Raw genomic sequence first — 11,409 nt, 5'->3', positions numbered from 1 at the left:
ATACATTATTCTTTTCTAACCTTTTATTTATAACATATTTAATGCCCAGAGCCACTTGTAAATGTACCTTCGTTAAAATAACAAGCCCTCCTCTGCGCTAGCACTGACTGACATCAAAAAGCTCTGCAGCCCGACCTCCCCCCTCTTATTTGTGCAGATGCCACCTCGCATATGTGATGAAGGGGTGGTATGCATATGTGATGAAGGGGTGGTATACATTTGTGATAAGCAGTGAGTAGCTTTACGGAATGCAGTTGCAGTAGAGCGTTCACTTTATGGATCTGCCATTTTGCCGTAGCTTTAGACACTTTGTTTTTGGTAATGAGGAACGGTTATTTACTAACACAGCTAAATTCGTTTTCCTTGTTAGTGTCCCTTTAATCCCTTTCAATCTTATTTGGGAGGTCACAAATGAACATCTTATCTTCTTGCACAAAGTCTATGCATAGACAGCTGTCAACAATTTCATTAGGCAAGAACACATTCCGTGTTCCATCACATGAAAGGAAGCACTCCTTTATGTGAGGAGAAATGGCACGAATGTCTGCTGTAATCACGGGTCTGCAGATGACAACACAACAGCCTGTCTCTTCGAGCACAATTATCTTTTCAATTCGTGCATAGCACCCAGCATCTGTCCGCACAAAGGTAGTATCCGATTTTGACGGTCTTCTGAATCCAGTGCTATGGAAAACTTGCTTGTTTCGCACAAACCGCTCATATTCCACAGCAGTGGATACAACCACTCCACACCTATCATACACTGCATCTTGCTCTTCAGCGCTCAGCACTATGTTCTTACCTATGCCCAAGAGTGATAGGCCATCCACACGGAAAAAGTTTTTTACAGGTGAATATCCAAGGAAACCATTGCACAACCTTTTTTCTTCAGAAGGTAGAAGTGGACTTTCAAGTACACGCTGTAGCTGCTGAAACATGATGATTCGCTCTATAATTTGGTCCGGAAGGCCCTTTGCTGCAGAAATCTGCCGCAGAATGTTGCCATTTCCCCCTTCAAACACGAACGCAGAATGTGCCCAAAGGGGTCCAAGGGAACGGGCGCAGTTTCCAAGGTGGAGGAGGGCATGGACATTATATGTCATGAACGCCACACCATATAATGCCTCGCACCTCGATACGAAGTTCTTCAGAAGAGACTCTGAAAAGTAAAATAGTATTCAGCCAAGGCCATGACCCAATTTGTTTTTTTATGCATGCAAAGTATGCATAAAATGCATATATGCAAAGTATGCATGAAGGCTTACACATGTACTCTCATGCTGCCCGACATGTAAACAGGCACACAGGGCTTGTGCAAAGACCACAGTGATAATTAGGAGGAATACAGTGCCTTTACAAATTTGAAAATGTAGTCTCGACAGTCTCAACACATGCAACCAGGGCTTTCTTTCCATCTAAGGTTAGGTTATACGGTCGAGCATACATATAAGGGCGCCTACTTAAGACAAACGTTCGCTTATAACAAACAAAACCAGCCCCCCGCGACCGTCAAACTATACATTATTTCAATGGCACAAAATTGCATGTACAACGAATGTCTTTGAGCACTGCCGATCGGTTACAGCGAAAGGAGGACGACGTAAACCCGGTGTTGCGATACATGATATAACCACGGCCTCTCACCCTTTTGCACGCGTGGACCGTTTTCCCGAGCCTCCTCGCAGGCGAACTACCCGTTTTGTGCCCCTCTAAAGCGAGCTACCCTCTTCCCGCAGGCACGCCCTCTCCCAGCCGACACGCGCTGCCCACGTGTGGCTTCCAAGATTGCCCTCCTGCCCGTCCTCGCAAACTCTGCTCCCCTCTTCTCTCTCTCACAACTCCCTCGCATTCACCTGTCTCCGCAGGTGCGCTCCGGCCGGCTAGAAATGATGCATGCATTCTTAAGCTGACGCCGGCCGGCTGCTGAAGTAAGTTCGATTTCACATGTGTGCCATGGGGAAGTTGGCGAAATATAGAATTTCAGTTACCACATTTACTTGCAAATAAAGAAAACTTTAAAAATATTACTAGTTTGTTCTGATGACTCGTTCTTCTGCCATTTTATGCTATAAAGCAGAAATTATGGCTTCGTTTTGGCTACAAGCTACGATGCCCGACTGAATGTTTGGATACTTTTGGGCTATAACATCCTTCCGTTTTGGCTGTGTCACTCCACGACATCTGACATCACTAGTCTCCATGCTTCCTTGCTTGGTTGGTTAAGGCACGTGTACATTTGCTCCATCAATTGCGGCACTTTGTTTGCCCTGTCAGTGTGTGTGTGTGGCGCGAGCGCTTCGTCGTAGTCGCGTTTGAGTCGAGTTCAGGATGGCAGGGGGAGCCTGCTGTGCCTGCCGCGGTCACAAAACGAAAAGTGCTGGACATGGAAACAAAGCGATCAATTTTGACGTAACTATCTCAAGGTGCAAAGAACTGAGAGTTTGTGAAGTACAACATGTCGAAATCAACAATCTCAACAATTCTAAAGAACAAGGAGAAGATCGCCAGCTTCGATGCCAACAACAGAAAGCGCCTGCGGAAGGCCACCTATGCAGACATAGAGGACGCACTGCTCAAGTGGTTTGTTGACGCACGGGCTTGCAACATTCCGATAAGTGGACCAATGATGCTGGGCAAAGCCAAGAACTTCGCATTCTTGCTAGATTTTTCTGACTTCTGCCCAGGCAATGGCTGGCTACATTGATTCAAAGTGCAGCATGGGATCATTTTTAAATTGATTGTCGGCGAGGCGGCTTCAGCAAGCGACCAAGACGTTGCCACTTGGCTGGTAGCAAACGGAGCTGTCATTGCAAGCTATGCGGAGCAGGACGTGTATAATGCAGACAAAACTGCGTTATTTTATCAGATGCTGCCAGACAAAATGCACGTCATGAAAGGCGACTCATGCGCTGGCGGTAAACACAGTAAAGCGTGCATTACGACACTTCTGTGCACTAATATGGATGGCAGCGACTGGCGTGTGCCCTTTGTGTTCGGAAAATCAAAATCAAAGAGGCCGCGTTGCTTTCGGAACTATGTGCCCGTGCACTACAGGCACAATGCGAAGGCGTGGATGATGCACAATTTATTCGCAGAGTGGCTCGGCAAATTGGACTGCAACATGCAGAGGCAAGGCAGGCGCGTGATGCTTGTGCTTGACAACTGCTCAGCGCACCACGTTCTGACTTCTCTGACGGCAGTGACTCTACTTTTTCTGCCGCCCAATACAACTTCGAAAGTCGAGCCTCTTGATTTAGGCATAATACGTTCCTTTAAGGCATCGTATAGGCCCCGCACTATGGAGCGCTCGCCCATTGCTGTTGACTGCCCAGCCACCAACTTGCCGCATGTTCTACTGTATTCAGCCATTGAGATGGTGAAGGTGGCCTGGGCGGAGGTGATGGCCACTTGCGTGCGCAACTGTTTCTGCAAAGCCAGCTTCGTCGACGCAGAACCTTCCAAAGAGGATCAGTCCGGCGGCGATTTCTGGCAGTGCGTTGACTCCAAGATGGGGAGCCATGACATTGGCTGGAATATTTTATTTCTGTTGACGAAGATGCTGCCATTGCGAAACCATGCACGGACGAGGGCATCGATCGTGAAGTGCGAGCCGAGAGCGACGTGGAGGAATCAGATGACGACGAAACTTCGGAGACAGCGCCCACAAGCACGCCTGTAGCAATGGGCTACATAGAGGGCCTCAGGCAACTGAGGCCCACTGGCTGCATTAGCGATTTTTCGATCTCTTTGCACCTTGCAAAAAAAAATTCTGTAGCGTTATGCATGCCATATGTCATTAAATTGTATTGCCATGTTTTTCCTACGTGTAAGAAGGCTTGCTACATCAGGCAAATGTATATGTTCACTGTGCTAACTCTGAGTAAAACAGTTATTAGTATGTTCCATCTTATCTGCCATCTCATCTTCCAGATCCCTGCTATGTGCACATGCTTTTGGCCATACAAGACCTAAAAAATTTAACAGGTTAGCTCACTGCAGTACAACAGGCAGACTGATAGTAAATGTACAGCATGGGGTATCTGCAGGCAGTACCATAAGCTCACATAGGCTTTTGAATTCCAACTTGGCTTGTACGCATGCACTGGCACTTGTTTTAGAATCTTAACAGCTTTGTCAATTTCAAGAATGGTGAGTTTCTCTTGAAGCAGGATATATATACCCTCGCAAAGCTTGGAGAGGTGCCTCCAGTACTCTTGATGAAGAATGTCATTAAGGCAAGGCAAAGCATAGAAGAGGAGCCAGTGTCTCCATTCAGATGCCTTCCAATGGCATCTTTCTTGAACGGACCGTGGCAGTCGTGTGATGCAGTGAGGTGGCTTGATGGACAGCAGCCGTGCATCTATTCGGGAAAGTGCTGATGGTGCACCTGTAAATGTCACCAAACTTAATTATTTTTATCGGTGTCACCCAATAAATCTGGGTCAACAAGTGCTCAAAACAGATCAAAATAAACAGCATTACACGCCCAAAAATTGTCATAAGTCGAATATTTGATTCCGAGGACACATTAAAACCTAGGGCTCAGTTCAGTTAAGAGATACGTTGTAAATTATATATATATATATTTTTTGGGGGGGGGCATGAGTGAAATGGTTGAAAACATAGATGAAAAAGTATGTCATTCATTGCAGCAGTGCTAGTGTTATGTTAAACAAAAAGCTAAGCAGTGGCGTTGCCAGAATTTTTTTACGAGAGGCAGGGGGCTCCAACTTGACCGGGTATGAGGAGGGAGGGGATCTGGGCAGGCACCATACAAACCCAGCAATTTTTTGTGGGTGGTGGGGGGGGAGGGGGAGGTCACTGCCCAGTGTGCCACCGCCTGGCTACGCTCCTGAAGTTAAGCAGTTAATATGACGGCCTGTTAGGTTGTTCTATTTTGATTTAAAAGTTTTGTAATAGAGTTGCATGTACAAGCAAATATGGCAATCCAGATCGATTGGATATTTTCCAAGGTAGAGCCGCACACCCCCCCATGTGATCCTATACTAACAATTGCCACTTTCTGGAACATAAAAGTGTGAATGCAGACAAGTGCAAGAAACCTTGGAAAGCGAATTCATTAGGAATAAAATCCTGTGAAATGAAAGCTCACCTACACCACAGCTTGAGTATGCAATGCTGTTAATGCACTCACAAACACTGCACCCATATCAACAGATGCCTGCAATGGCAATGAAGACAGCAATACGCCTTTTCAAATGTCAAAGAATTACTTGTAGCCAGGACTACAGCATTATTATGCACCAAAATTGTCCACTGAAGACACCTAAGATGTTTCTATGATAATTGTGAACTAGGTAAAGAAGCATCAAATTGATGATGCAAAGTCCCATGACACATGGTCAGGCAATCCCAATTGATTTTGTTTGCTGTGTGAATCCACTTTATTCTACAAGCCAAGCATCTCGTAATTTCACTATGTAAGCAATATAATACAAACTAAATGGGAGTGGAAAGGGTTACTTTACCAGAATAGAAACGCTGATCAGAGTTTGAACTTGATAGAATTGTTTCCGTCAGCTGCTTTGAAACACCTTGTAGGACACAGTGCATATACTCAACGCTGTATCCGTTGACAAGGTCCAGACCTGAACGAAGAGATGTACCTTGTGTTAGTATACATACAAACACCAAATTTTACTATCACGCTTTTACTATGAACTTCAACGCATGATCATATGGCCAGATACTCATCCCAGGTTAGATAGTGATGCTGATGGGCACCGTGTTTTTAACTTAACCTGAGAGGGTTCCGCTGGTTTTGTTTCGAACATCGCCCCTTCATGCCTGCTTTTGCGCTCTCTCCTAGGCTTGAAGAAAGCTGTCTAACGAAAATCATCAGAACAGACTGGCAGCCACCTCAGAACTTAATGTTTGACTTATTGCCCCTCGATGCGCCATCACACAGGTTTCTCCATTGCCATTCTATGCCTACATTTGCCCTTTGTTTTCCAGCATCAGATTGCAATATGACCGTCACAGCTAGCTCACCATTTCTTATGTGATATTTTATCACACAAAAGGAGGCCGTTGTCCTTTCTAGATTGTTTTCATGTGACCAAGATTTTGTGCACATTGTACAATGAAGCCTTTTTGTGTATGAAAAATGCATCAAATACTTCCCAGGCGCTCCACTCAGAATATTTTCACACAATCAAAGGACCCGTCAAAATCTGAGGACATATTATTGGACAGTAACTTACGGAGACATCACCTTCATTCAGTACACACACACTGATTTGGCTGGTTGAATAAAACTGCTCGAGCCATCAAACTTGCCGTGTACTATGTCTGGCAAAAGTGATAGAATCACTGAAAGTGACTGTCCAAGAATACGTCTTCAGGGTGACACTTGCACTTGCTACAATGCATGGTGAGAGTATATCATCTAGCCCTTCAAAACATTTGCATGCTTCGTAAGCTAGCCTTTTATACAACTGCCCATCTGATCAAGAAGACAACTTTGCTGTGACATACAAGATACATATCTTGGTTACACTTCTTTTTTTGCTTCCGCACAAAAAGGAGCCACTCAAGGACCTCCTGTAGCATCCTTTTCATGATGCAGTGTAGAATGCTTGGGTGATGAAATTGTGCAGTGGAGATTATTTATTTGGTGTGTGATCAAATTGAGGCAGCAGAGATGATTAGGCGGGGGCCGGATGGAGTTGTTAGTATGCCATTTGTGCCATTAATTGTGAAGGAACTGTTGTTGCTGAGCTGGTGACAGCCTTTTTTAGGTGTGCCTACAGCAAGCATTTCGAAAAAATTTTAAAATCTTTCGGTTGTGTTCGTGGTTCTTTCCAAGTTTATAGAACCTCATTCTTTTTTCATGGTACTTTAGGCTCATGTTTTATCAGCCTCTATACCATCAAAATTTTTGTGATTGTGGTTGTTTTTGTGCACGCACTGATGTAAACCAGGGGCAGGGGGTGTCCTTTTAACTCCAGTTGTAGGCTAGCACTCGTATAGTCTGTCTTTCCATTTTGCCTTGTATGTCTTGCGCTATTTTAAGCTTCTCACAATTTTGAGTCTGCTTTTGTTTGAACTAATGTCAGGCGAAGACGTTTTAACAAATAACTATGCTATGCACACAAGTCTTCTGCAATGCAACTGCAAGAACCCAATATATGCCCCTTAATGTTGCTACATGGAAAGTGAACTGACAAAATTATATAAATATTCAGTACTATCACATACCATACAAGATCTGATATCTGCCACCGCCATGAATCGTTTTCAGAGAGAGAAAACTCAGTTTGTCTTCGAATCACATATTTCTTATTATTGAAGACAACTGTCACTAAAGGACGTGGTTTATGTTATGGACACATACAATACAGCAGTGAATCATTTACACTGCCCATAGCGCAAAAGCAGCAAAGCTGTGAATCCAGGAATCTCTAAGGCCCTCCAGATGCTCTTGTGAATCCAGATGCTCTTCTAAGGCTCTCCAACCGACAGCCTTGACATAACGGAAGTTTGGGTGCTACTGCATGGGCAAATTCGATGGCCATCAAGTCAACATAGTTTCATGAAACCCCCTCGAAATCACTAAAGCCTTCCAGTGGCAGTTGCACCCTCTCATAGCAGCACTTTCGAATAAACATCAAAAATAAATACCTGCTACGAAAACATTCTCTAAAAACTATGAGCAAAAACTGCAAGCGTCTAGGTAAAAATAATTTATATATGCACTAATAGTGTTACAAATGACAGTTCTTTTTGTTGTTTTTGTGTAGCTTTAGCTTGGCAACCAATGTGCCACTCGTTCCATGACATGAAACTGAAACTTGATAGCCATTGAGAAGTGCCGTGTGGCGGTAACACAACTCCTTCAAGTTTGACAGAGTTTAGCAGTTTCAATTACCTTCGACTCAAGGGTCTTTGAGACATGTCCATGTGACTCAGGTACCACTGCAATCAGGAAAATAATTAGGGCATAAATGCTTCTTACCTACCTTTCAAGTTCATCAAGGCTGACGGTCCCTTTAAGCCATTGATGGTGTCTTTAAGCCTGCTTGCCAGATGCATCTCACTCTTGACACGGTCTGAAGTTCTCTGTTCCATTGGAGACACCATTGTGTACCGCATGCTCCCTAATGAACATAAAAAAGAGTGCAACAATAACATAAGTGAAAATAACAAAGTAATATTTTGTTGCTTACATCTAGATTCCATGTTAGCATGTTTATGTTGTACCATACATTGTGCGCATCTATACGAAATATCTGCATTTTACAAAATGTACCATGTGTATATAACATACTTCATGCGTTATATGCGGCAAGAAAAACTTTCGAATTTAAAAAAATATACATAATAAAGGAACATTTTGGAGACTGATTGAAATACAAAATATTTTACTTACCTTCCCTGTGCTCTCCTGGATTCAGGCACCATGTGCAACCAAAATATCCATTGAAGGTCACCATGTTCTGCACAGATGCCCTTGCAGGTGCATCAACGGAGACACACAATACATAAGGCTTTGATACATGAATGTTGCCTTTGTGAGTCCACTTCACAACCCCTGTGCTGTTCACCTCATTCACGAACTCCTCAAGAAACAGTTGCATTTCTGGGTGCTTTCTGCCGAACCAGAGCCCAGCGAGAACCGGGTGCTTAAATCGCAAGTGCGGAGGGAGTTCATTAACAATAAATTGCAGGGGCCACACTGAGGTCTTCGAAGATTTCCATACAGGGCTCCCATCAGTATTTATTGTCAACGTCAAATCATCAGGGCGAAGGTTCTGTTCTTCTCTCAGCCTGCTGTAGCATTGGCCTTTCGTAATGTCACTGATTGTTGTTGATGGCTGTTTAAGTGCTTCAAGGCTTTCATGTAGTTCCTCTTTGGTCCGTTCGATCATAAGGCTGAGTTGCGTTGCCAGGTTAAGAATGAAAAAGAAGGAACCTTCATTTTTCAATGACTGGGTTGTTCTGACACTGTGACAGCTGTTGCACGCAGCCGAATTGCCATGCGTTGCCATGACGCGTTTGCATGGCTCACAATAAAAGTGATGCTGCACAACATCCTGCATGTCCCTCGACCAGAGCTTCCGAAATGTGAATTTGCTCTGAGGCAAGACATTTGTGCCCACAATAAAGTTTATCAGCTTCGCTAGGTCGCCCAGTGCTGTCCACGTCAATCCATGAGAAACCGCGAACGACATTACTGCTGCTATTGCGGCCGCCTTTGTTACATTTGAGTTAGGCAATTTTTCGCCGCCGTACTGCGAAAACCAGGACGGCAACGTGCTGTCACCATCAGAGAAATTGCTGGCATCATACGCGTCGCTACTATCAGAGCTGTCTTCACTTTCGCAAGTGTCATTTGCACTTCTTGCGCTGTTCATATCGTCGCGTTCATCACCGCTGTCGGGTTCTTCACCACCGTCAATTATGAAGCTGTCGCTGCCGTTGTGGTCCAAGGAAATGTCATTGTCATCTCCGTCATTCGACCCACCTTGCGATGTGTTAGGCGAAGCCTCTGCCGCGTTTCCCGATTGAGCACTGGGGCCGACGCTCGTAGATTGTGCTCGTGACGTTGCCGATGCGATGGCGACGGCATGTGCCTTTTCATGCCTATACAAAGTAGAGCTCGGCACATCGAAGTAGCCATCCCCGTCTAAGTATATCTTGCGTCGCTTTTTCGCGGTATTCTCTGTCATCGCTTCCTTTTAGTACACACTAAGCTGGAAAAAAAGAAAAATACCCAACGAGCACGAAAAGACCGCCACTGTATCACCGGTTACCACAGAATAAAATACCCAGCTGTCTCCCGCTGCGGAAAGCGAGCGGGTAGAGTGCACTAGAGCAAAAAACGCGGAAAATGTCGCGGCGCTGCCATCGCCTTATTATGGATCTCCGGCCAATAAACGTTAGCTCCGGCTGTTTCGGCAGTGCTCATTGACTGAGGCGAGCTCACGGGCTGAGTAGCTGTCGTCTGCTCGACGCACCGTCGTTGTTGCGTCGTTTGCGTTCTTTCCGCCGCTCTTTTATTGCGATAGCAATTATATGGACACTTCAACCGGATTTCTGCCGTCGGCGTCGCCGTCGCCGTAGCCGTCGCCGTCGCCGTCGTCGTCGCCGTCGCCGTGAGGTTCCGTATAGATAAAATCTTCACCGCGCGCCGTATGCCCGAGCGCAAGCGTGCTGGGACGCACGCTATCACGGAGAGCGAACGCACTCAATCCCCCACGCGCAAGCAACGAAGCGGGAAGCCAGCGCCGGAGGGAGCGGGGGGGGGGGGGGGCACTTCTACTGTGCCAACAACCGCGCTCGTCGCTCGGCCGCACGGTCTCTTATCTCTCCCGCGCGCAAGCAAGGAAGCGGGAAGCCAGCGCCGGAGGAAGCGGGGGGGGGGGGGGGGGGGGCGCACTTTCCTTCTGCCAACAACCGCGCTCGTCGCTCGCCGCACCGTCTCTTATCTCCACACGCCTCTGACCTTTATGAGCCGTGCATTCGCGGCTCAGTTCCTGTTGAAGCGATAGACCGCACGTACCTTCGCCCGCAGCGGCGTATGCTTGCTGCCAGCGTTTTGACAGTCGTTGTCTGCAGTCATTCAGTGTGATCTCTTCATGTTTGTTTGTGCGCGCTCACACCACGCTTGTTCATTCAGTTAGTAATAGTCGGGTCACATTTTCCAACGCACGCTACACATGTAATGCTGCCCGGATCGGCAGTGCAGCGCTACAGGTGTGTCCCTTCGCACGCGCGCTGCCCACGGGAAGCGCTTCTCATCAACACCATCGTTTCACACGCGCCTTCTCGTGGTCATCGAGTCTCTCTTCATGTCGGTCTACTTACGCCGCAGCACACCTGCTTACTTAATCAGCTCATGTTTACTACAATTCATACTGTTACCAAAGCCGCTCACCTTACTTCGTATGACATTGCTGTGTTGCTATCGCATTCATTGCTTCGCCCTTAGGGCGAAACTGTGACATTTTTTTTCATTTTATTTAGTATGGATCGGTGGGATATAATCTCAGTGTTACCGCCACCGAGTATCCGCCTGTCAAAGCTCCATGCAGCTGCGGTAGGGTCTCCGACGCGACAAGCGTCCGGTCGGCGAGCGGGGCCGCTCATTCGGGAGAAAGCGACGGTGGCGTCACCTGGATTGTCAATAAAAAATGCCTCAGCGCAGAGCCCTCGTTGGAGCCACTTTCCCAATCTTGTACACTCTAAATCGGATCAACACCGTCGGATTACTAAGACTACTAGACCGACTAGACGACCAAGACAGCAGCCATAGATAGATATTACGAATATCCTCTCGAAAGCAGAGAGATGGCGAGTGCCACCAAGCACTGTATTACCTTCTGCACTCAACCCGTGGTTCGTGTTTTGTCGAACCTGATTTAAATTTATTTCCGCATAATCTAT

General features: G+C 46.2%; 1 protein-coding gene across 1 annotated transcript; it reads right to left on the bottom strand.

Annotated features, from left to right (window-relative positions):
- Positions 1-303: 303 nt before the first annotated feature.
- On the bottom strand, positions 304-8,916 carry LOC125942517 (uncharacterized). The gene is made up of 6 exons (XM_049660710.1): positions 8,393-8,916; positions 7,983-8,120; positions 5,490-5,609; positions 4,128-4,387; position 1,724; positions 304-1,159 (listed from the first exon to the last, which is right to left on the bottom strand). The coding sequence occupies exons 1-6, from the start codon at positions 8,889-8,891 to the stop codon at positions 378-380; spliced, it is 1,800 nt and encodes a 599-aa protein (XP_049516667.1). The 5' UTR covers positions 8,892-8,916; the 3' UTR covers positions 304-377.
- Positions 8,917-11,409: the final 2,493 nt, after the last annotated feature.

The sequence above is a fragment of the Dermacentor silvarum genome, chromosome 1, assembly GCF_013339745.2.
Source record: "Dermacentor silvarum isolate Dsil-2018 chromosome 1, BIME_Dsil_1.4, whole genome shotgun sequence".
Taxonomy (NCBI): Eukaryota; Metazoa; Arthropoda; class Arachnida; order Ixodida; family Ixodidae; genus Dermacentor; species Dermacentor silvarum.
This window is presented reverse-complemented; position numbering and strand designations above follow the sequence as displayed.

Coding starts and splice junctions, on each gene's coding strand:
- LOC125942517 (XM_049660710.1), bottom strand. CDS start 8,891: ATGATCGAACGGACCAAAGAGGAACTACATGAAAGCCTTGAAGCACTT. Junction 8,121..8,392: donor TCCAGGAGAGCACAGGGAAG/GTAAGTAAAATA, acceptor TATGTTCATTAG/GGAGCATGCGGTACACAATG. Junction 5,610..7,982: donor AGCCTTGATGAACTTGAAAG/GTAGGTAAGAAG, acceptor CTCTTCGTTCAG/GTCTGGACCTTGTCAACGGA.